This window comes from Rissa tridactyla, chromosome 4 (assembly GCF_028500815.1).
Source record: "Rissa tridactyla isolate bRisTri1 chromosome 4, bRisTri1.patW.cur.20221130, whole genome shotgun sequence".
Taxonomy (NCBI): Eukaryota; Metazoa; Chordata; class Aves; order Charadriiformes; family Laridae; genus Rissa; species Rissa tridactyla.
This window is the reverse complement of record NC_071469.1, coordinates 18,642,380-18,667,055: the sequence shown is the minus strand read 5'-3', so window position 1 is coordinate 18,667,055 and position 24,676 is coordinate 18,642,380. Positions and strand designations below refer to the sequence as shown.

Sequence of the window (24,676 nt, the reverse complement as noted above, 5' to 3'; positions counted from 1 at the left end):
GGTGCTGTGAAACTCAGCAAACAGACTTGTTTGCTCGATAGGGAGAGGCGAGCGGGTGGGGATGGTCTCCACCCAGCTCCAGTTTTTAATGGACCGGCAAGGCCGCTTTCTTCCTCCATCATTGCTTTTCCTTCTCAATCTGCCTTGTGCTCTCACAACAAGGCTTTGAGCGTTCTCCTCCTCTGGCAGGATCCTTTTTCTATCTGCTGGCAGCTGTTTGAAGGAGGGTTGGCAGAGCTGAACTTTGTTTCATGGCTTATTTCACCCAGAGTGAATGCAGCCCTCTCGGGAGCCTCTTCACAGGAAAGAGGATGGCCCCATCTCACATGCAAGCAGCTCCTTTTCACCTTGGCCTTGGCAAGGCCAGTTGTCCCCCATCTGCCAAGGCCAGATGTCTGAGCATCTCGTGCCCAACCGATGCTCCTCGTGTACTTGGAGCACCTGGGGCAGGAGGATTCCCCAATGGAAGATGCAACAAGAAGAGAAGTTAAAGGAGGGGGACGCCAGCTCCTCCTCAGCTTGTGTCTGTGCTGGATTCCTCTGTCTGCATCTAGAGGGCAGGGCAGGTACGTGCTCCAAGCTGGGTCTCCGTGTCATCTGGTCTGTGGCCACTGTAGAGCCCCGCCAGCCAAGATTCCTTCTTCTGGAGATGGAGCGTGTGTACGAGAGGGAGAGAAAGCTGTGATGCCCTGGTGAAAGCCTGTTCCCATTGCCGCAAAACCAGTTGGTACCCGGGCAGCGATGCTTGGTGTGTTCACGAGGCTGTTTCTGGGAGGCAGGAGCCAGCCTGATCCTGCAGCACACAGGCAAAGGGGTTTTTGCTGGTGGGTTAAGGGGGGCAAAAGCAGGAATCCAAAGCCAGTCTGAATGGTGTGAGGTGTCTGGGTGGAGAGTGGGGAGTTCATTCCTCTGCTTCATGCAAGGGATGGTCCCTCTGCATTTAATTAGCAGCTTTGCAGGATGGTGGCAAGGCAAAAAGCAGGGCTTGGGCCAGGGAGAGGTCTGTTAAAGGAGACAAGGAGGACTGAAAATCAAGGTGTTTGCTATTAAGATTTATAGTCTCAATTATTTACATCCAGATTCTGACCTCCAGAAGTCCCTCCCAAAGCAAATTATTCCCTCATTCAGTGATTTTTATGATATTTGTTCCTCCACTTCAGGAAACCAAACAGAAGAGCCACACCAGAAAAAAGCTGAGCCTTATATGTGCTTGTTGCCAGTCATCTGCCATGAGACAAAAATGATTATGGGCTGTCATCGTTCAGCCTGGGTATGCGCTGGCTGTCCTCCAGCCACAGATTTTTTGGCTGGTCTCACAGTTTTTGAGAGCTGGAGAGTATCTAAGCTTTTAGATTTTCTCACAAGGAGCAGGCGTGCCTGTTTTACAAACATTCGGTAACTAGCATCACTATGCCTCACCATTTTATGGCTAAACGTGTACGTTGCCACGCACAGAAACTTTTTATGAGCCTCGGCTCCTGGATTTGCAGGGTCTGATGCAGATTTGCAGCTTTTTCTTTTAAACTACATTGTTCTCCTTTGCGGTTGCGGCGGGAGGGGGGAGGGAATACGAGGATGCCTCCAGGCTCAAAACCCAGAGGCAAAGCGAGAGGACGGTTGGCTTGTGTTCGAGGCTCTCGCAAAGGAGTGGGGGTCCCTGCAGCCCCCCCGGCTATGCCGGGGTTCCCCGTGGGAAGCTGGCGGCGGGTGAGGGCGGAGGGAGGCCCCCCACACGGGTCACCCGAGGTTTGCGAGGCGGGTGGGACGAAAGCCGGTGCCCCCCGGCCGCAGCAGAGGAGGGGATGCATCGTGGGCTCCCCGCCCCTGCCCGGAGCCCCGCCGTGTCCCGCTCGCTCTCGGGGAGGGGGCGGGGGGGGGGAGGCACGGCCACTCTTCCTACTGAAACTACATCTCCCAGGCTGCCCTGCACGCTGCCTCCCCCCTCCCCCGCCCCCCCGGGAGGGCTGCTTGGGGGAGGCGGGGGGCAGCCGCCAGCCCCCGGCCCCCGCCGGCCGTGGCATCCTGCCCTCGCCGGGGGTGAAGCACGGCGGCGGGGCGGGACGCGGGGACGGGGGGCACGGGAAACTTTGCGGAAGGGTCCTGCGCGATGCGGAGTGGGAGGGACGGCTGCGGCCGGCCAAGTGGCCTCTGGGAAACTCCGGTGGGAAAGGGGGGTGCTGGGAAGGGGTGCTGGGAGAGCTCCCCCCCCCCTCCACCCCTCGCCGGGGGGAAAGGGGTGGAGGGAAGAGGTGGGCGCGGGGGTCTCTGGGGGAGGTGCACGGGAGGGAGGGGAGGGAGAGGGAAGGGGAGGGAAGGGGGGCGGTGGGGGGGCTTTGTGCTGAAGCTGGGAGCGGGGGATGGGGGGGAGAGGGGAGCAGGAGTGGGGCTGCGGGGTGGTGCGTTCCTGCCTTTCGGGGTGATTGCTTCCTCCTCTGCCCTGGCCCAGTCTGCTGTAGGTGGGACTTTCAGTTTCTCCGGGAGAAGTTTCTCAGGCAAGGAGCCCTGCCGCTATCCCTACCCTTATCCCTACTCCTTTCCCTATCCCATTTTCCCTACCCTTCCCCCCCACCCCCGCTTTCCTGCCCCCTTTCCCCTGCCCCTACCTTTTTTCTCTGCCCCCTTTTCTCTGCTCCCTTGCCCCTACCCCGACTGCTGCTGGGGCTCTTGCATTTGGGAGTGTTCCTGCCCCAGACTGGGCTTGTTTTGCTTATGAATCAGCCTGGTGACACAGAGGTGTTTTTAGGACCACTTTACATCGCGGTGCACCTTTCACTGCCGTGGACAGGAAGGCAAGAGGGTTTCCCTCATGGGGTAGCAGCCGCCTGCCCCAGATGGTCACATCTGACAAACAGGACTGATAACGGGTGCGCAGAGACGCTCCCCGATGGCTTCTTCCATTGAACTTTGTGGACAGACCTGAAAAAGCTTAAACCTCCCATTTCTCCGGATTTCAGGTCTTGTCAGGATGGAGCCTGGGGAGATGCAGCACAAGGATTTCAGCGCTGTCATGCTGCCGGGCAAAAGATGCCCCCCAAAGAAGAACGGCATTACGGGTGAGTGGATGCCGATCCGTGACGACTTGTTGCATGTCAGCAAGACAGGGGTTTCTCAACCAGCCTTGCTAACTTCACACAAAGGTGATGAAACCCCTGCGGGCTCTTATTGCAGTTCAGTTTGAGCAGAAACAAACACGAAGTCAAGTAGGAATAACAGTTCAACTGAGCTGAAATGAGGTCTTGACCTGCAAACACCACAACCCGTATCTTAAAAATTTTAAGTCCTGTGAGCAGTGTCTGGGAAGATGGTAGTTTTGCAAACAAGTGTTTCATCACCCTGCTCATAAACAGGGACATTGCGGATGTCCCCGTCTGAGCCAGTTATGTGCGGGCAACAAGCCCTCTGTGGGAAACGGGCACTTTGAGTAGTGAATTATGCATCGTTTGTTTAGGATGAGAAGAATTGCACCCTTGGAAGAGCCAGTTCTCCTCATTGCCTGTGAAGGAGGTGGCTGCCTCAGGTAGTGGCTTCTGCCCAGTTGGCATTGGGTTTGCCCTGGATGGAGAGCGTTTTCCTCTTAACTTACATAAAAGGCAGAGCAGTTTTGACAGAGGAGCATGAATTTTGGCATGAAGGATGTCACTTAAGACAGCCCAGTTAAAATGCTTGGCCTTGGTGCTATAAAAAGCTGGTGGGGAACTTTACTCTGGATGTGACAAAGGACACGTTCACATCTGCAAAGGCCAGAAACAAAATCCTCTGAAGGTGTCTCTGCTTTGGTTGCACTCATCCCACACCACCCCTGACTTTTGGGTGTGTGCTAAACTCAGGTCTGCCTCTCTAGGGGCAAACTCTTGTCTCCGATAGATACCCCCTGAAGTAAGCAGCGTTGGGGATGGTGTTGAAAGATGCTCAGTGGGGTTGGGTGTTGAGTTTTCCTGGCTCAGCCCTCTCCTGGTCTGAGCTCATCCTCTCCTGTCCCAGGCCTAATTGCGAAGCACCTCCAGAAGACCTTCCAGAGGCCCATCGCTTTGCAGCTGTCTTCTCCCATGGCGCTCTCTCAGTGTTGTGCAGGTAGGTGAGGCTGCTGAGGGCCTTTGCAACTCCCAGCTTTTTTTATACAATGTGATGTCTGGGGTCACACAGCACTTGCAAAAAGCCAGTGAGCTTGGAATGGGTAAGTTCTGGAGAATCATTCCCTATATGGTCACCGGTTTGTAGGGTAGTCACTGACCTTGGGGAGAGGAGACCTTTGTGCTTTATTGCTTTTTTTTTTGCAGCTCTATGGCTACTTTTTTTTAAAATTTATTTATTAACACAGTGTTCTTGCTGCTGCTTAGTTTTGACACAGAGAGCCTGAAAGACCTTTTGAGAGTGAAGACATGTTGCAACTGTACTCATTTGAGCACACAGTGGTCTCATCCTGTTCTCCAGACACGTTCTGGGTCATGTTTTGTTCATCAGCAGGGTTTGAGGACGTGCAGACACACACAGGATTGTGATCAGGTGTCAGGTCACCATGGTAATGCTATCCAGGGGCAGGCTCGGAGAAAATGCTGGAGGGATCACCTTAGCTGCTGAAAGCCTGGGCACGGACCATGTTGGGCAGAGGTGTTGGCTGTTGGCTCTCCAGAGGGCCTGCCAACTCAGCTTGGGGCCATGGAGAATGGGGCAGGCTGTGTCAGGGTCTGAGGCACCTTGTGGTCCAAGTGTCCAGGGTGGAAGTGGGAAAAGCTCCAGCGAGGAGTGAGACCTGTGCCTGGGGCTGAGCTGGGAACCGAGTGATCCTAACCCTGGCTAACACAGCGTCTCCATCGCTGGGGACTGAAGCTTCATCCGGAGGGGTTTTCTGTTATTTGCCCTCTCCCTCCAGCTGCTCTTCACCCCTTTGTGTTTTCAGTTTGAAAGGCCATCCTTCTTGGCTCCAGCTTGCAATGAGTTGCAAACCCCTCCAGCAGCCCACACTGAAGAGTGTCCCTCTGGAGTGGAAGGGATCATTAAAATACCTTGTTTTTCTTCAAGGCCAGTGTTCATATCAAAAACACCTGTGTGTGAGTACTTGTGCGTGTCCATATGGAGTTGTTCTGTTCCTACAGGCTCTTGTCCAAACTTGGTGATGAGTAAAAGTGAAGCACATGAAGAGAACCATGGGGATGTGGTGTCCATAGCTGTGCAGCCCAGCAGGACACACCGGTCGCTCTGCTTAGTGCCATCAGCAGAAGAGGACCACCGCTCCAGCAAGTTGGCATCCCAGGACTGGCAGAGTGGTTTGCAGGTCCAGGTGAGCCTTTACGGCGTGTTTGTGCCTGTCCCAGGGGAACAGGATGGCTGGGCATTTGGGCTGGTGATGTGCAAGGTCTTCAGGGCCTTTGGTGTCTCCAAGTGTTTCCGTGGGCAAAGCCAGCTGCCAGCTCGTGTCTCCTTGCTCATGCAGCTGGAGAGCCGAGTTTCTGTGGTCTCACCAGTCCTTTCTTTTTTTTGCAGATGGAAGAAGCTGAGCATGGAGGGGCAGCCCACAGGACGGGGTCCCTGGGACGGGCATCCCATTCTTGTGCCCTCAGATCTGGTCCCACCTCTGCTCCTTCCCTGCCTTGTCCAGCTGACTCCCCTTCCAAGGCCAAGCTCCCCAGCTGCTTCTCCATCTTCTCGCCATCGCCACAGGGCTCCAAGCCTGATTTCAGACCCCTGCCTCATGCCAACTCTAAGAAATCCCTCAGGGGGAGCTGGAAGAAGAACCTGCATCCTGAGGAGCCCACCGGTCTGAAATCAGGGGAGCCTGCATGTTCCCCCTTCACAGGACCCATCATTGCTCGGATAACTGATGGCATCTACCTGGGGAACCTCAACGCTGCCTACAGCGGGCGGGCGCTGTGCACCAACAGCATTGACAGCATTGTCGACATGAGCAGCCTGCCCAGTGACTGCAGCCTGAGCATCATCCCCTGCACGTGCCGACGGGGAGGGTTCAGGCACAATTGGTCACGCCTCAAGGTTGACATCCAGGCTCCGCTTCATGGGGATCATCACAGAAAGGGGCAACCCTGCTTCCGGGACATCAACGAGTGCATTGAAGCCTCGCTGGAGAAAGGGAAGCGTGTCCTCATCCACTGCAGGGATGGTTACTCTCTAGGTCCTACTTGCGTCATTCAGTACCTCATGGTCAAGCACAGCATGAGGCTGCTGGCAGCCTACGAGTTTGTGAGGGCACGGTACCCGCTGAACATCCAGGAGTGTCATCAGGACCTGCTGGTGGGTTTGGAGATGTCCCTGCAGCCTGGGGCCATCAACATCACGTGCCTGAAGCACTCTCTTTCAAGGAAGATGGCATGGAGCTAAACGGACAGGGTGGCTGTGTTGTTTGTCAGTTGCCCTGAAGAGGAACAGCCAAAAGCCTTAACTCCATCTCATGGGTGAACGCGGTGACTGTAGCTGTGGGGTATGTAGGACAGCACTGGCCCAAGAGTCAAAGGCAATGGCCTTCCTTTGTAGCAGTTCCTAGAGGCTGGTGCTGGCAGAAGTAGAGCGTGGTGAGCTCTTTTAGGGATACACTGGAGGGAGAGGGAGTGCTCCATGCAGGATGGGAGCCATCTGCTGTGCTTTGGTCTGATGTGATTTTGGGAAAGCAAAGGGAAGTCAGACACTGGTTTGCTCAGCGTTCCTGCCACAGTTTTACCGTGAACTCAACTGCAACAGAGTTTTTTATTTTGCTGCTTGTTTTTTTTTGCTAACAGTGTCATCCTTGGAAATAAGAGATGTCATCTGATGTCATGTCACTCCATAGTGCCTGTCCACTTGATGCTTGTAGGATGTTGAAGAGGAGGCAAGGTGTAAGGGTGTAGGAGATGGCCACGAGGGAGAGCTTGCATGGATCCATCAGCCTAGTCCTTCAAACACATGGTGGTTCCCTGGAAGAGCCTGGCCCAGAAGTGCCAGACATGAGTCTCTCAAAAGCGTAGGGTAGAACCTCCTGTATATGCCAGGTCTTCCCTCTGTCTGGCCTTGCAGCGTGGGGAAAGCGCTCTGGGACCGGTGGGCCATACTCGTGGTGCATTCCACTAGCATGAGTGGAGGGGAATGAGGGAAGGGAACAAGGTCATCTGCACTCCAGGAAGGGTACTCAATTGTGAACAGTGTGTCCACTCCCAGCCCCTGTGCGATACCCTCACTCATGCTTCATATTCACAGAGCTGAGCCCTCTCTGAAGGACTTGCCTGGAGCTTCTTTATGTCTTCCTTCAGTTTTTCTGCAAGGAACTTGTTCATTCATCACTCAAACACTTGCACTACTTCCTTTGGAAACCTTTGTCTTTCTTAATGTTAACCATAGCTCATACTTTGGGACGTTTTTGTTTTTCTTTTCTTCCTGGTCCTCACTGGGTTTATTCCTCATGACATTTTAGGTCTGGAGCCTCTTTCCTTTTTTGGGAGGGCTGCCCTACAGCTTAACCTCTGTGCAAGGAAGCTCCAGGGAAAGCCTTATGCAGACTTGGAGGCTCAACCTTCTGCTAATCCTATTACCACACCTCACCATCCACTCCTCCTGTTTCCTACAAGCACATCTGTTTTAGCCAAAATTTGGCTCATGGGACTTCTTTCTTTGAACTTCTTTATTCAACTGTTTTAGGCCAATACTTCCCTATCATAAGGTGATAACCAAAACCTTGAACTCAGAGCAAATCTCTTTTGCTGTGCTACGTGCCTTGACTCCAGGAGGTCCAAAAAGCTTTCATTTCACAGGGCTGAAGGAACCTCCTGATGTGTGGGGAATTTTTGAACAGATAACCCTCCCAGTTTTGATCCCTCCACCAAGAGCTGAGCTGCTCTTTGGAGGACCAGTGGGCCAGCAGTAGCTGGAATGTGTGTAGCTGCGTAGGGAGCTAAAGACAACGGCTGTAGAGACTTTGGAAAGAATAATAAAGAGTCGGTTTAACTCTTGAGTCAACTATGGCTTATGGAGTTGGCACTGAGAGGAGAGGTAAAGTGGCTTAACTGTCCCAGAATGGGTGATTTCTGCTGTTGGCTGTTGAGGGTGGCTGCTGTCTGTCTGCAAGTGTACTTGCTTTGGTTTCTTTTTTTTTCATTTTCTGAGAAACTGGCTGTAGCTGGGACAACTAGACATTCCTCCTGCCCAACTCTGTTTTTGCTGAAGTCCAGATGGGAGATGGGTGCAGGGATGCCTCTGCCAATGACTCCTACTCTGCAGCTGCAGTGAGAGATGCTCCTGGGGGGCAGAAGCTGCTGGATCTTAACCTCCGTGTTTACTAGGTGTGCCTGGAGCTGTAGACCCCTGTCTCCATTAGACCTCACAGTCCTGGGGATGTGGATGTGCAGGAGGTGAGTGAGGAGGGTTGGATCGGTCTGATCCTCATTACAGCTCTTCTCCAGCCCAGATCCTTCACTAGGTGCTGACCCACAGCCATTGCAGTGAGAGCCCAGATGAGGGCAAAACCAGCCAAAACCTCTGCTGAAGTGCACCTTCGCTGTGCATTTCCAGGAGTCTTGTGGTGGATTTTCAAGGGGGTAGCTCAGATCTACAGCCCAGCATACATCGACACGGAGATGTTTGCTACCCAAATGATCTACCTCTTGACATTTCAGAGGGACAAATCCAGCCTTGTCCACACTAGGGGTTTCTTCCTCCTCCACTGGCTATGGGGGCAAACCCCTGCAAGTCACCAGCCCTGTCTCAAGGACTTGCTCTTCCTTCACCAGCATCTGTAGCATTACTTGCATGATGCTAAAGGTGGTGAAACAGGAAGCTTGCAGGGGCAGATTTGCCGCTATCTATATAACCTCTGAGAGGCGCCTGGAAAATATTGTCAGGGCCACATCTGAAGCAGCCTAAAAAACCCCGGCTGAAAGGGGAGGGAGCGCCTTGGCTGGGGGAGGAGGGCAGGAGCTGTTTGGGCACATCTCCATGGGATCCCGCCCCCTTCCCCCCCCACTACATGTGCTGTGACTGGGCTGGTGAATATTTCCAGCTACATTTCCACCTGCCTCTCCCTCGGATCCGTGGAGATACGGATCTGGGGCATCCCGCAGCAGATGTGGTGGGGTTACCTTTCCTTGCTGGTAGCGTGGGGCTGCTCCCCGATGCTCTCCTGCTTCTCCCCAGCCCCTCCATGGCAGTGAGCCCTGGGGCTGCCCGCAGCAGCTCCACTGGCTTGCTTTTTAAAAAACCTCAGTTAGTTGTGTTGAAATATTTCACAAGGCGGGGGAGCTGCAAAGGCTTCCCGTGTGGTAAGTGAGGTTAAATAGCATGCCAGCAATGGATGGCTTGCTCAGGGATTGCTCTTGCACATGCCATCGGCGATGGATTGAGGGGTGCTCTTTCCCCTCTTCATTTCTGAAAGGCAGAGCTGCTCCCAAGCCCTTGTAGGTGAACGGAGCTGTGCCCCTGTCCATGGATAAGCCCCTCTATGTCTCCAACAGAAAATTTTATTAGAGGCCTGGCAGATGGATGGCTGTGCGTGGGGAGCCTGCGCTCCCCACAACCTTGGAGCCATATCTAGTGTCGCAGGTTGATGGGAGGAAGAGCGGGAGGGAGGAAGGCTCCCTCCTCGGCTCTCCTGAGGAAGAGCACCTCCCTGGCTCCTCCGGGGTGGCTCTGCTTCCCCACCCTACGGGGAGAAGATGTCCTCCCCCTCCCCACCCCTCTGTCCCCGGAGGCTGCCCTCTCCTCCGGGGCTGCCTGCCTGGCCTGCCCCAGCCAAGGGAGGTGCACAAGGGACTCTTGCACATCATTGGTCTGAGAAGGTCTCCATGCCCTTAAAGAGAAGGTGGATTTTCTGCTGAGCCACCCGAGAAGCCCTTTTATACCTCCTTACTCAGCCAGCTGTCTGCGGCTCGCCAGTCCGTCTTGTCCGTCCAGCAGCGCTCTGGTTTTCTCTTCCAGACTTGGGTGAGCTGTTTTGCATGTCTCTTACTGACCCAGCTTGCTCTTAAGGGTTGATGGGGGAGCAGATACACTCACCTGAGTTTTAGGGAGATAAATGCCAGGTTGGGGTGACCTGCTGGGAGAAACGGGGGTGCTAATAAAACCTTCTCCACCCTTTGCCTGCGGGAGAGGGTCCGCGCATCGGAAAGTCTCCCTCTGTCTTTTCCAGTGACCTTTCTCTTTGGTTTCATGCCTTCCCCTCCCTTGGTTGGTTTTGCTCTCCGGCTTGAGTAGCAAGGGCAAGGCTCCCTGACGCTGACCTCCTAGGGCCACAGGACGGGGCATCCTTGCCTGCAGTAACCCGACAATGCTCCCTACTTACATCCGACCCAGTCTTTGCAGCTCCTTTCTCCCCAAAAAACATCCTCTGAGACAGGGACGACATCCAAATTTACTGCTGTCCGCGCCCCCCCCCCCCCCCCCCCCGAACAGGTGATTTACAGCCCACATTGCAGGCAGTGAGCCGCAGCCCAGCGTTGTCCCCGCGTTGTCCCCTCGCTTCCTCAGCGCTCGCAGCATCGCTGCTGCCGAAGTGGGTGCAAGCGGGCGCGGGGCAGGGACGCAAGTAAAAATAGCTGGCGTTCCTTGGCCGCGCTGTCCCTCAGCTGTAGCCCAGCCACCTGCGCTGGCTTTTGCTCCGCATCGTCCCGACCTCCCTGAGTCACGGGGGCTGGCACCGGGGAAAGGCTGCCGTCCGAGGAGACAGCTGCAGCTCCTTCTGCAGCTCCCTGACCATTTTTAGAAGCACTTTCCTCCTCCCCCCATCCTCCATCCTCCCCCCCCCCCCCCCCCCCCAAATAATGTGATGGGCCTGCACATTTTCCAGGATAAAGTTTCCTTGGCCCTGCAAGCTGTGCCTCCTCGCCCGGGCATGAGCCCCCGTTAACGCTTCACCTCCCAACAGAGCCTCCCAGGTCTGCAGATGGCAGTGTTTTGGGGTCTGCCTGCTCTGCAGAGGACTAGTTTAGTTTGGGCTCGACCGACACACCTGCATCCTTCCATCAGGAGATACAAGCAGGAGATACTGCTCTGCTAGAAAAGTAAAATTCTCCTTGTGGGGAAATAATTTACCGCAAAACAAAGGTGCTCTTCCATCTCTTCCCTAATCGCTGCGTTGTACCTGTAAAATTTCCACTTAAAGGAAATGCAAGGAGTTACCTGGGGAAACTCTTTGTGCTTTTATGAATTCAACACCAACTTTCGACCCCATTCTACGTCACCTGTGCTGAGGTTGTTGCAACAGGCTCCCCTGCCCCACACCATGGATGCATACACTGGCAGCAGCATCCTCTGAAGTCCTTCCTTGTCACCTGGAGTCGCTGCCTGGCTCTCTTCCCAGGGTGTCCCAACCCTCCGCAGGCTTTGGGATATTTCTTGTTCATGAAGTAGGAAAGACTGCGGGGTAAAGTGAAGCAGTCAACTGGAAATAGCTTTTTCCTCTTTTCCCTTCATTGCATGAAGTGGTTTCCTGGGGGTCAAACAAGAAACATGCCTGCAGGAACTACTGTTACAAAGCTCTCTTTGTGACCGGACCAAACGGTGCTGGGGCAGAAGTCCCCTGATGCTGAGGTTTGTGTGGCTGTGAGTAGGTACGTCTTTGGCTCTCCTGCACAGACTGCAGCCTAGTTCCCCATACGATGAAAATTTTGAGAAGTTGGGAAATAAGAGCAAACCTGTTCCTCTTTTTTTTTTTTTTTTTTTTTTCCTCTAGAGGAATCTTGCTTTATTTTTAAACCCAAAAAGTCACCACCAGCATGAATAACTGTGAACCTTTTTTTCCTTGGTTTTCATTGCAGGCTCACAACCATCTAAAGCAAGATGTCTGAGTAAGTTCCCATTTTTCTGTCTCTAATATTTGGTTGGCATTTAAAAGCTTTTGTTCAACTGCCAACATTTTATGCTTGTTAAGATTCCTCGGCTTGTTTCCGATTAGGATGCTAACTGCCTTTTTCTCCCCTTTCTCTTCCTTCCCTTCCTTGTCCATCTGCTTATCCTGAACAGTGAAGAGGTAAGTGTGTCTTGCTGAGTTTTTTTTCCTTCAGCGATGCTCGTGGCATCAATCCTGGCTTCACCATTCTTCCTTAGGAAAAGCAGCTGCTGGGGGTGTGTGGGGAAGAATGGTTCTTGGCAAGACTTTCTTGCTGATTCCTCCTGGTAAAGACGGAAAGTAGAAGAAAAATCCCTTTTGAAGGTCTTTTCTGACTCCTGTCTTGGAGTTGGATGCTTTTTTTCCTCCTTTCCTGTTTCCCCAGCCGGCCACGAGATGGTGCTGGGAAGGCGGTGGTCCAGAGCCACCTCTTCTCCATCATCCATCCATCACCCATCTACCAGCCAGCCCTTGGCTGAGCATCCTCTCGTCCTTCCCCCCAACCTAGCCCCTCACTTCCTGCCCACTGAGCACTGCCAAATCGCTTCCCAAAGGTGATCTGGTGAGCCCTGGATCCAGGGCAGTGTGAGCAGGGTGGAGGTTGCATCCTTGCAAGTTCCTCATGGCTTCTGGCAGAGCCGTAGCGGGGCTGGGCTTGAAGCCTGGGGGCGGCTGGGGAAACGCAAGGGAAGGTGTGGAAGAGTGGTGCATGGTTTTGTCACTCCGTATCTCCTCTTAGCAAGTTGCTCCATCCTTCATCTCTGCTTGACACCTCCCCATATGTCCAAAACAGTACAAGCTCAAGCTTGTTGTCACCAAGAGAAAAGAGGATTTCAGGGACACATAGAAGCTCCACAATATGGTGCTGATGTCCAACGGGTGCCTTGATTGCCCATCAAGCCCAGTGCCCCCAGGGGTGGCTGGGAGGGCATTCTTCGCTAAGGTACCAGTTTTCAGATGGAGAATAAGCCCTGGGCTAAGAGCGCTCAAGGGATCCACTCTCTTGTGGCCTGTGGCCGGATTCATACAGTGAAATCCTGACGGTTAATGGTGCGCTTCATCTCTGAGCTGGATGCTTTTCCTCTGCAGAGCCCTTCAGCCCTGTCAGGAGGGCTTTAGCACCATTTGCATATGCAAAACAAGTCAGATTTTGTTACATTTTACTCTGCAGATCCTTATCCACTTCCTCTCTATGCAGCACAGCTACACACCCCACCAGCGTATCAGATGTCTGGGTGTGCTTCCCTTGCCCCAGCCACACTCAGCCTTGCTTGGTCTTCTGGGCAAAATGCTGAGGAAACAGCTGCATTGTAGCGGCACAACAAGGTTGTGGCTTCTTTTATAAATAGAAGACCTGTGGCTGCTCTTCCAGCACATCGCGGGTACAGAAGGGCAGACTTGGTCTTCCAGGCTCATCTGGCATCCCAGGGAAGAGGGAACCAGTCTGCATCATGCAGATGCAGCCTCGTGGCCCTGCACGTCTGTAAGCCAGGGCAGCCTCCAGGCCTGCAGACCCCATGGTTGTGTCTGTCCTCCAGCTGTGACGAACCCCCCATGCCCTGGACCTGCCTCCCCAGTGCCCTAATGCAGCACATTGAAATACCCGTAACCACCAGGCTGGGGAAGAGTTGCAAAAGGGGTTGCTGTTTCTCACAGCATCACCTTCGGTGGCACCTGCACTGGGTCTTTCAGCTCCAGGTATTATGCAGCCTTCATGTTTTTACCCATGTCTGGCCGTCCTTCTCACTCGTGTGCCAGGGACCGCTCAGAAAGACGTCCCACAGCTCCCGGGTGCCCAGGGGCATCAGGGTGGTTGAGTGCAAAGCAAAACACATGTCTGAGTGCAGAGGAAATCAGAGAAAAATCTGAAAGTCCAAAGAATTTATATGCACATCTTTGAGTTTGTTACCTTTTCCTGAGGCACTTCATAGGTTTTAGCTCTCTGAGGCTGGCAAAGCTGGGTTCAGCAGGGAGCCTCCTCTTTGAGTGATGCTGATTTGGGGACCAGTTGTGTGTCAAGCTGTACATCCCGGCTGGAGCCAACTCCCTGGCATGGCTGCAGGTCCTTGGCAGACTGTGGGGTTGTATGCGTAAGGGGAATGGGAAGGGGCATGGGCACCTGATAACCTGCTTTTCTCTAATTCCTCCCACTTGCAGAAAAAAAGGAGGGCAGCCACTGCCCGTCGGCAGCACCTGAAGGTACGTGGCACTGCTGGGGCTGGGCGAGGTGTGTCCCAACCATCCCATCTCCCATCCTGAGCCAGCCAGCTCTCGGCACTCTCCCTCCTGGAAGAGGCCACAATGCACAACCTGGGTGACCCCAACACCTTTCCCCAGTCCTTACCGGGTCCCTACCAGTACCCCTTGCTTGGAGATGCTGGTGTTGTTGGGGAGTTCCCCAACCTGCTTCTCCATCAGGGCTCTCCCTCCCTTGCCAACCCCTTCTGCCCGCCTCCCTCGCCTCCACTCCATGCTGATCATCCTCCTGCTGCCTTCCAGAGTGCTATGCTCCAGCTCGCTGCCACCGAAATAGAAAAAGAAGCAGCTGCTAAAGAAGTGGAAAAGCAAAACTACCTGGCAGAGCATTGCCCTCCTCTGTCACTCCCAGGATCCATGCAGGAACTTCAGGTAAAGACTTCTTTAACCCTTTCACTGTGCTGGAGCAGAAAGGATTTGGCTCCATCAGTCAGCCTGGTGGATCTAGATTGTCCTTCCCGTCTTGACCGCCCTCTCACCAATGGGTGCCCTGGAGCTGGCTGGATGTGGAATTGGCTTGAGAGACAGATGGGGTCTCTCACACAAAAAAAAGGGGTCTGGCTGGCAGGAAAGCTGTGTTTCTAATAATGTGTTAAGGCAGCATTTGCGTGAAGCTGGTAGCATGGAGACCAGGAGCTGGCCTATGAGCTGCCCTTCACCATCTGGTCTTGACCCAGTCTGGTTTTCTGGACTGAGGTCTTCCAGAGCCAGAGTGGTCAGGAGAGACAAATCACGTGCATGGGTCCTATCAGTCAACATCCCTCTCTGCTTTTCCTTCCAGGAGTTGTGCAAAAAGCTTCATGCCAAGATAGAGTCCGTGGATGAGGAGAGGTACGACACAGAGGTGAAGCTACAGAAGACTACTAAGGAGGTGAGTTTCCCCTGGAGCCATCCGTCAGGGAAGCCTCCAGCCCATCCTTTGTGCCTCCCTGTGCTGCTTGGGTCCATCTCACGAAACCCACACCCTGCTCTCTCTCTGTCCTCCCCCATTTTGTGCCCCTGCAGCTGGAAGACTTGAGCCAGAAGCTCTTTGACCTGCGGGGCAAGTTCAAGAGGCCGCCACTGCGCAGGGTGCGCATGTCCGCTGATGCGATGCTGCGGGCCCTGCTGGGCTCCAAGCACAAGGTCTGCATGGACCTCCGAGCCAACCTGAAGCAAGTCAAGAAGGAGGACACTGAGAAGGTACTCCTTCCCTCTCCCCTGTGCCCATACAGGAGTTGGCCCCAGTTTTCCAGGGCTCACACCTCCCTGTGTGATAGACAGGGTTGAGAGGGAGCCTTCCTCCATGATGTTCTTCCTGCTCAATATTGCCTCCTCTGGGACCCATGGTGTTGAAAGAGGAGGGTGAAGCCCACAAAGATGTACAGCATGAGTGGAATTGGGTTCCTTTAGCTGACATCGGGTTTTCCATGGGTGGACGGGTGAAGGGTCCTGCCTGGGTGGGTTCTCACCCCGGGGGACACTGCCTGCACCCATGTGCCCATCCCTCCCCCAGGAGAAGGACCTCCGTGATGTCGGTGACTGGAGGAAGAACATTGAGGAGAAGTCCGGCATGGAGGGCAGGAAGAAGATGTTCGAGGCTGGCGAGTCCTAAGCACCTGCCTCTCCACACCCGTCCTCTGCTCCCTCCTGTCCCCGCCGTCCCCCCGTGTTCAAGGGCACTGACTGGGTGCTGTTTCTCTCTGGTTTTGTGAAGAGCTGCGTCCTGGCAGCAGCAGTGTAAATAAAGCTTTGGCGGGAGAGGCGGGTGTCGCCTGCCTGGGGTGCCAGACCCTGACCCATGCCATGGTGCCAGCAGGGTCTGCCCCCGCCGTGGGGGTCCTGGTGGGGATGGGGAGGCTTTGGTGGTGCTGTGGGGATGGGGATCGGGACCTCTCTGCTGTTGGTCCCCCCCCTGAAGCTGGGGATGCTCGTCCCCCTTGTTGTAGGGAGGAAAGGGTGAGGCTGTGTCACCATTCTCTGCTGGCATCCTCCCACCAGGCTGTACCCACCAGGCTCCTGGCCACGTCCTTCACTGGTGGCAAAGAGTCCAAGCCGCAGGAAGTGTTACAGAACATCAACAGTGGGAAGCCACAGGGAAGGGGCAGAGCTGGGAAGGGAGGTGACGGTTGATGGCTGCAGGGCAGAAGCAGGCCCTTTGGCTCCAGCAGGCTTTGAGAGGTGCGAAGTCAGGACAACCTTGTCAGATCCTGCGGCAGCACCCTGGTACCCGGTGCACTGTTAGGGTGCTGTGATTTAGAGACGCTGGCTGTCCCCAAAGTGGCATGGACAGTTGGGGGAGCAGAGGGTCACCCCTCTCCCTGCCATGGTGCGATGTCCGTGCCCCCCGCTTTCCATTTGGGTTAGTCCAGCACTTTCTGATTTCAAGCTGCCGGCAGAGGCAAAACCTTGAAATAGTCCCTGAAGTAGTGGTTTAAAAAAAAAAACCAAACAAAAAAACCCCCAAATTTGCCTTCCTGCTGGCCCGCTCCCATCCCCCCAAACCCTCAGCCCTTGAGGTTTCCGGCACGGCTCACTTCTGCCGAGCACAGGAAAAGTGAAACGGCGGCGTCGGCACCCTTACGCCGGAGCTGCCTGTGGGGCCACCGTGCCGGCCAGGGGAGAAGATGTCAGACTCGGAGGGGTGCCAGGAGGGTGCAGAAGGTGTCAACCAAGTGGCAGATGAATCCCCCGGGGAGAGCGAGAGGTGAGACCTGGGGACTGGGTACCTCAATGGCATGGCTGCCTTTCAGTCCCAGGAAACTGGGAGGCTGTGAAACTGGGAGGGGTGATGGTGGGAAAGAAGGATGCGCGGCCAAAATGATGATGACCCATGAGGCTGAAATGGGTCAGGTGTTCCAGCAGGCTTTCGACAAGCTCCTCCAGCTAGGGAGAGACTTAGACTTCCTAAAGGTCTCGTTTCCTTTGAACTTCAAAGCCTTTGGAAGGGGGTTTGATCAAGTGGAGAATCACAGCTCCAGCAGCAGGCAAGCTCAGCAAGGGGTCTGGCAACCTGGACCTGCTCCGCAGTTGGAATCAGCCCCATCTTTAAGACCAGTGGGTAGAGATCAGCCGCCTCCTCTCCTTGCAGTGATCGCTGGACACACCTGATTTCTTGCTGTGTCCCCCATGCCTCTAACCGAATTAACTCGACGATGTTTCAAACTAATTGCTGTAAGCTTATAGATCTCCCCCTGTGCCTCCACTCTGCTTTGTTGTTTTATCATCAGAGACCGTAAATTTTGGGGTCTGTTTGCTCCAATGCAGACAGCTTTCCATGGGGGTTAAAAGACGACACGCCAGTAGCAGAGACCGCATCTGTCTGTGGTGGAGGCAGAGATGAGCTTGGCTGAGGTATAGCACCCAGAAGGACTCAGATTTGGACTAGATTCAGGCAGAGCATCCAGGGAGCTTGGGGGGGTTGCCTGATTTTTCGCCTCCAGCTTCAAAGCTCGCATTAGCATTTCTCCCCAAGGCTCCTGAAAGCCAGCTCAGTTAATGTCGATATGAAAAAAACAAAACCCCTTGAGTGACAACAAGAGGAGAAAGGTGTGTCATCTCCTGTCACTAACGGTTGCAGTAGGTGTTTTGGCTGACACCTGACAGCAATTAGCCTTGGCTGAAGACTTGACTGGAAGCTTCAAAAGGTGCTGGAAGGCTCTGTGTATGACTCCCTGCTGAAACAAAGGGGAAGCCTTGGCTGCGGGGGGAGCGCAGGAGTTTATCAGTGTGGGCTATGGGATTCCCAGCATCGCTCCAGCTGGGCCATGCCTCCGCCGCAGGCTCAGCTCACCTTGGAGGAGCAAGGAGCAGATGCTGGGGGCGGCCCAAGGCGGTTGAGCCTTTCTGCTCCCCTCTTGCTGCGGTGGGCGCAGGTACATCGGCACAGCCGGGGCAAGGCGGTGGGGGCTGCTGGTGAGGCAGATCCAGCTTCCTCCCTTCTCTTTTTCCTGGTGGAGTTTCAGCTAAATAAGGGGCTGTCTGGTGGGGGGTGTCTGTTCTGTACCACTCCAACCCTGACTGCCTTTAGAGACTTGTTCAAAAAAATGTGTGTGTCAGGGTGGCACAGGCCTTCCTCCCTAGCTGTGTTTTAGAATTTTGATGAAATATGAAACTCGATGGGAAAGAAGTAGTGAGCAACAGTAACTTCCTTTTTGTTTTTAAAATATGGAGAATTACTTTCCCTCCCAACCTGTGTAATAGTTTCATGTGCCGCTCTAAAATGTCCTATTTTTACTTGTGCTGTTTTAACCCCGGCTAGGCTCTGGTGATTTGCGCTCCCAAAATGGAGGAAGGAAGCGTTTGCTTGCTGTGTGGGGGCTACCTTTTCTCACCCTGTGGCTAGCTCAGCTCTCTGATCTCCTCTCCTTGAGGACTCTTTTCAAGCTGACCCGCATATAAGTGCGGTCAGGACAGTGCTCCTAAGACAACTTAAGGTGCGCTGGGGATGTGAGCAGCGAGTCTTGTGGTGGAGCTGCCAGGAAAGTAAATCCCAAGGCTCCTTTGTGTAAAAGCACAGCGAGGAGATATGGGGAGAAAAGAGGTGCTGGGTTTGCTTGAACAACAAATCTTATCTACTTAATGTGCCCAGTGTATATAGAACAGGCGTTTGCATTAGAAAATGTCCTAGAAATCCTAATTTGGACATAGCTTACTCTGTTCTAGCATACAAACGGGGACATGCTGGCAAAGTCTTGCTGATGCCAGTGTAACACCACCCAAACCAACCTGGTGTTATGGTCTCTTTGTGAGCTGGAATTGCTCTATAGGAAACCACCCTGGTGTAAGCCTGATGTGGAGCCTACCCAAAAGAAGTGAGAAGCTGGGGTGGGCTCTGGGGAGGTGGCTGCTTGGGTTGTCCTGCCCTGATGGGACAACACCGTGCGGGATGAAGGAGCCGCCCCTCCTGCCTTGATGGTGGGAGGCTGGGAGCCCGAGGTGTGAGGGAAGCCTGCCTTATACCAGGGATAGATAATCCTATGTGTATTGGGTCTGTTGTTCAGAGCACTCTCCACAGAGCTCTGGAGGCTTCAGGCAGCCCCTGACCTTAGTTGCTACACCCATGGCTGCGCACATCCCTACAGCTTGGGCTCTGCTCTGCAAGATATTTGCACCTGAGCAGGAGCACGGCTCACGAGGCAGGTTTCTCCTGCCTTATGGGGTCTGAGATGAGAGATTGGTTTCTCCCAGACTCCCCCATCTCCTTCCTTCTGGGCCTTCCAACCCCTTGAGCTGCAGGGAGCTCCTGGCAGCCCATGTATGGTCACCGCCTGGGGAGAGGCTCTGCTGTGCTAGCAAGCCCCAGGCTTTTCTTTGCCATGTCTATCCCCAGCTGTCTTGAATTCTCCAGATCCTTAGAGGAGTCTCGAGGGCCCTTGCTAGGGTGACTGCTGTTGCTAAGTATACCCGTGGTTGGAAGGAGGTTGTCTGGGAAAACTGATACGTGGAGAGTCTTTGGACCCCTTGGCACACCAGATTCCTTGGGGGAGGGATGGAGGGATGGCTGATCCCTGCTCAGCAGTAACTGGTCACAGTTTGACCCAGCTGGGCTCATAAAGTGGAAAAATAGTAGGGAAGCGAACAGGGGAGGGCCAGATGGATAATTTAATGAAGCTGGGCAATACTTTAGCATTTCCAAATTGGATATAGGTGCCCTGGCCAGCGGCATTAGGGATAAGGAACTATCTCTAATTATAGGGAGGTATCAGGTGCCTTCAGTGCCCCTTTCTCCTTGCAAAAAAAAAAAAAAAAAAAAAAAAAAAAAAAAAGGCTAGCTTGCCTTGCCTCTGAGCTAAGTTTGCAATGTAAAGCTATGGCTTTGGAGATGTGTTAAAGTAAAGTAGGGCGTTGCCCAGCAGCCTTTATTTAAATTTTACTTTTTTTTAAACCACAGAAGACTCTCTGCTGGCTGGAGGGCTGGCTCTTTTAAAACTCTTTGGGTGAAGTCTGGCTCTGAAGCCTGTGGGAATCCCTTTGCCCCTGGATTTTGGAGAGACCTGTCTGAGAGGAAGGCTGGGCTGGCTGTCCCAGGGGCCATCCTGGGGGCTGCTAAGAGCAGGTTTTGCCAGAACGGCATTGCTGGGGTGGGGTGAAAAAGCCCTTCTGCGGGTTGAAAAGGCGCTGGGGCTCCTGCTCCTCTGGAGGGAGGGGGGCAGAGACACAGCACCGGCTGCCCCCCTGGGGCACCCAACCCTTCTGGTTGTGGGGGGCCCAGCTATCCCCTGGCTGCACCCCACGAGGGGGCGAGCTCTGCTTGGCCTGATTGTTTGGCAACACCTATAAATCTGCAGCAATGAGGAAAGTTGAGATGCCCAGGCAGAGTTTTAGGGTATGACAGGGTTTTACTGCTTGCATGCAGGCATTGGGTGTCCCCAGGGTGGGGGTGTCCCCAGGGTGGGGGTGTCCCCAGGGTGGGGGTGTCCCCAGGGAGAGCTGCTGCCAGGGGATATGATTGCATTTTGGGACAGGGTGGTGTCCTGGCCTCAGGATGGAGAGTGGGGTCAGCTCAGTGTTCACAGCCACGCTGCCCACGGGGGGTGTAGCTGCATGGGCTTTCCCAGGTCTGCTGCGGCTGAAACAGGATGAGTGCTGCTCCGTGGGCACGGCTGAGTTAAGCCTAGAGATATACAAGGTGTGTGGAGGGATAGTTTGGGAAGGAGGGAGGAAAGAGGGATTTTTTTTTTTTTCCCCCCATTGGTCTGGGTATCCTCCCTGGCCATGTGGGTTTTGTATGGTGTGCTGCTTCAGGGGGTTTCAGGCCTTTCCCAAAATCTGAAAGCTGTTTTTCTAGCAGTAACTGGAAGGGTAGAAGGTATGACAGCTGGATCAATGGCAGTGAAGTGGTTAACCCTGGCATGCCCTGGGGATCCGGGGCCCCTCTGCTCTGACCCCCACTGACCCCGCTAACCCAGCCCTGGCCGATACTCTGCCTACATTCCCCCTTTGCATCCATCATCCCCGTGACTGCGGGGTCTGTGCAGCAGCTGAGTGGGCTCCTTGCTGCCTCGGTGCTCTCCCCAGCGCTGGGCTTGCTCCCAGCTAGGCACTCATCCAGCCTGGCTGCTGCCTGTGTTGGGACACTGACTTGCATCTAGGCAGACCGCCTGGCCAAGACATGCTCTGAGGCCTCGGTGCTGTGTTTTCATCGGGAACAGCTTTTTCCTTGGTGGGGGTGGAAGTCCTGGCCCAAAGAAAGTTGTTGCCCAGGCTGCAAGGGGGCATGGTGGCTGCTAGGCTCTTGGGACTGTAATCTGGCTGACAGACAGTGCAAACCTGCTGTTGTCTTCAGGGGCTCAGGGGAAATGTCACAAGGATTTGCTGCTCTAACTTCAAACTCCACATGCTGCCCTCCCGGTACAATCCGGCTACACGAACTTGTCTGGGAAAGACAGTGCCCTCTCACCCAGCGCAGAGCAGGGAGGACTCCGCTCTACCTGAGGCAACACCCAGCTTGTGCAGGACCTACTGTAGTTCCTGTTCCCTTCCAACAAGCTCCTCATCAAGCTGGGTCTTTGGGCTCTCCAAAGAGGTGCTTTGGCATCCTTTGGAGCTGTATGCATGAGGAATGGGTTCTCATGGTGTGCCTCTGTTCTCCTTAAGCCCTTCATAAGGGGAAACCTTGAGGATGTACATCAATAAAAGGAAGACACGGGGGTGTATTTGTAAGATAGGGACTCAGGGGCCTCTTTACCCAGGTTGTGCTCTGGATCATGGCCATCTGGTATATGGGCCAAAAATATGTCTTAGGAGGTGCTGTGCATGTTGTCAGTCAGATGTCCTGCACAGCGTGACTGCAGTGTGATCAGTACTAAAGCAGCACCTACAGTGCTCAGCCAAGGTCAGGGTGTCACTGTGGTGGGTGCTCTGTGGCTATCCCAATGGCCTACCATCTCAGGGCAAAGAGGACAGCTTATCTCTACTGCAAGACGAGACAACTGAGGTTGAGGTGTTTAGGAAGGGGAAGAGATGCCCTAACCGTAGGACTTGCCCACTGTGGACTGTGTACCCAGAAGAAGTGGTTTCATATTAGACCCATGTGACATCTACCAGGCCTTGGCAGGTGTCTTAGGTAACCCAAGGCATCCTCAGTGGCATTTGACACCTATGTTTAGGCACCTGAATTGCTCCTTAATTTCCCCATATCACCTAGGAACGCAGGCCACTGCTGAGGTTTGAACCGAGCTCTCCTGAGGTGTCTCCCAGTCCCCAGCCTGTCCGGGTGCTCCACACAGGCTCAGTCATGTATGGGTTAACCATCCCCTCTTGGAGCCTGTGTGTGTTTTCCTTGCCAGTGTATCCCTCCTAACACACACCAGATGTGTGAGGCAGCCGCTGGAGTGTCTTAATCCCAGGTTTCTGCACTTGAAGTTGTCTTTCTCACGGGCAGGTCTGCAGCAGCTTTCTGGGGGCTCCACTGCTACTTGTGCAATGCCTGAGCAGGGAGGCTGGCAGCCCCCATCCTCTGCTGGAGAATCTGCAGCTACGCAGGACAAAATAGCTTCTGTTATTTGCTGCTTTCAACAAGTCACTCCTGGGATGGGCCGCTGGGGCTGGCAGCAGAGCCGATGCTGATGGCTCCATCTTGAGCCCTATGGGGTGACTGCTAGACCCAGAAGCTGCTTGGGTTCACCCTATCTCAAAGGAGCAGTGGTGCTTCATACCAGCCTGGTCTGTCTGATAACTGTCAAGGGAATACATAGGTAAAGAGGAAAATATATCAGCAAACCCAGATGGATTTATTAATGAATGTAAATGGCAGTTAGTGGGCTTCTATTAGCTTGATTAGTGACTTGCACCCAGTGGTTTGAAAACTTGGAGCCACCTGGGAGCAACTGGTCTGAGAAGTGCAAGACAGCTTATTTGGATTTCTCTTGCTATTGCACAGATGTGTAGGCCCAAATTGTAGACCCAAATTCTCTTGCTATTGCACAGATGTGTAGGCTTTTGCTAATGTACATCAGCACCATCCCACTGTCTGCCGTAAAGCTGTGACAGTTTGCATCAGCTGGAGGTCTCCGGTTCTTTCACTTACATGTCACTTTGAAAATAGATCCTTTGCTAGGGATTAGTTCTGCATTACCAAGAAGCCTCTCTCCCAGCTCTAGGTATCTGTTGCTTGCTGCAGCTAAATGGACAGTATGTGCAATGCCTTTTATCAAGCCCTTGCCAGACAGTTTGGAAAATACGATCTTTTCTTCTGTGTTTGTGCATGCATGTGATTTTTTTGCTGCAAAAGCACTTTCCTTTCCAGTGAAAGCTTTCTCCGGAGCCATTAGCATTGACAAACCCTGAACTATTGACAGACCCCCAACCAATCACGACTGCCAGCCGCTTGGGGGGGGTAGGGGGGGCAGCAAAGTTCTCCCCCAGTAAAATTGATGACAATAATTATTTCCTCTTTGAATAAGTCCCTCCTTGAAGTCGTCACTTAGGTTCACGTAACAGGAGCTGACAGCAGTGTGTTTGAGCTGAGCTGCCCTCAAGGACAGACTGATGTGATACGCAGGCTGTGCACCCCGGCTCTGGTGAGGTTTTTCCTTCCTTGGGGTGGCATTTTTCTCTTCTGCTGCTTCTCCACTCCAGTTGCCATCTTCCCGCATACAGTCTTAGATGCCCTTTGTGCAGAAAGGCTCATCTTAACTTTCTGTTGGGCCTCACTTTGGAGCATTAATGACTGCCCTCTCCCTTGATGAAGGCACGTGTTGGTTTGCAGGCTTTTTGGATGCATGACAATACTTTTGCCTGCCCATTCATAACAGCTCCCGTCTTTTGCCCAGCTCGGCGAGGGAGGCATGGGTGGATATGGGGAAACTGAGATTAGACGCATTTCCCCAGCACAAGGTGCAGCTTGAAGTGAGGGCATAGCTTGTAAGCAGGAACTGTCAGATGATGCTTGGGAGTTCCTCCTTATCCATTAGTCTACCCTGACCCCCGCTGGAATAATCAGCCCAGCAGTGTGAGGCAGGGATTCTATGACTAATGGTCGCTAAAACTTCTTGTGTTGCACAATGCAGTGCTGCATCAGAGCCTTGAGCCAGCTGCGGCTGAGCTAATAAGTTTATATCAGGCAGAAGCTGTATTTCACTTCTTGAAATCTGTGCTGTGCTGGTCAGCTGAGCAGCATGGCTTGGGCACAGGGCTGTACTCACACAGCAGTACTGTCCTACAAACCTACCAACTAAATGCGTTGCTTGGCTATGGGTGATAGCTTAAACACATCACACAGATGCCACCTGGTGAAAGAAGGTGGTGCCTCTATTACAGGTTGCTAAACATGGGAGATGTCTGAAGGTGTCTTCAGCTGCCCAGTGTCCATCTAATTCACCTAGCCAAAAGCAAAGGCCACTCCATTTATTTTAAATGGACATTCAGAGTTCAAATTCATTCAGCAGCTTTCCAAACCTCAGTCAGCAAAGCCTAGTGACAAGGCAACGCGATGCTGTAAGAAGGCCTTTTTTAGACATTTCCTACAGTGTCTGCCGGTGGGGGGGACAACCTCTTGGCAGCAGTTGCCTATGGCTTATTCATCCTGGCTGGAGTCCTTTGTCCTGCTTCTTGTCCCTGTGGTGGAGATGGATCCTGAAGAGATGGAGCCAGTCTCCTTAGGGCCAATAGTTCTCCTCTTGTCCTATAATGACCCTC

General features: G+C 53.7%; 3 protein-coding genes and 1 long non-coding RNA gene across 6 annotated transcripts in view; all 4 read left to right on the top strand.

Annotated features, from left to right (window-relative positions):
- Positions 1-1,967: 1,967 nt before the first annotated feature.
- LOC128909669 (uncharacterized) lies at positions 1,968-7,914 on the top strand. Of its 3 annotated transcripts, XM_054201636.1 has the most exons (6): positions 2,034-2,161; positions 2,447-2,492; positions 2,955-3,053; positions 3,982-4,071; positions 5,094-5,278; positions 5,482-7,914. In XM_054201636.1, exons 1-6 carry the CDS (start codon positions 2,108-2,110, stop codon positions 6,331-6,333), a joined length of 1,326 nt encoding a protein of 441 aa, XP_054057611.1. In that variant the 5' UTR covers positions 2,034-2,107; the 3' UTR covers positions 6,334-7,914. The 3 variants fall into 3 exon arrangements, with proteins under 3 accessions (XP_054057613.1, XP_054057611.1, XP_054057612.1); XM_054201638.1 differs by lacking the exon at positions 2,447-2,492 and having other exon boundaries at positions 1,968-2,037; XM_054201637.1 differs by lacking the exons at positions 2,034-2,161; positions 2,447-2,492 and adding an exon at positions 2,737-2,864.
- A 1,743-nt stretch (positions 7,915-9,657) lies between these two features.
- Positions 9,658-11,764, top strand: LOC128908263 (uncharacterized). Its single transcript, XR_008465890.1, has 2 exons — positions 9,658-9,897; positions 11,730-11,764. It is a non-coding gene; the product is annotated as an uncharacterized LOC128908263 (long non-coding RNA).
- Positions 11,765-13,847: 2,083 nt separating this feature from the next.
- Positions 13,848-15,796, top strand: TNNI2 (troponin I2, fast skeletal type). The gene is made up of 5 exons (XM_054198088.1): positions 13,848-13,999; positions 14,300-14,428; positions 14,838-14,927; positions 15,062-15,238; positions 15,552-15,796. Exons 2-5 carry the CDS (start codon positions 14,306-14,308, stop codon positions 15,648-15,650), a joined length of 489 nt encoding a protein of 162 aa, XP_054054063.1. The 5' UTR covers positions 13,848-13,999; positions 14,300-14,305; the 3' UTR covers positions 15,651-15,796.
- Positions 15,797-15,935: 139 nt separating this feature from the next.
- The window catches only part of LSP1 (lymphocyte specific protein 1), a 52,436-nt gene continuing 43,695 nt past the window's right edge, over positions 15,936-24,676 (top strand). The window contains exon 1 of the mRNA XM_054198079.1: positions 15,936-16,742. Coding sequence (XP_054054054.1) covers positions 16,663-16,742 — 80 coding nt within the window. The 5' untranslated portion in view covers positions 15,936-16,662. The remainder of the gene's footprint in view (positions 16,743-24,676) is intronic.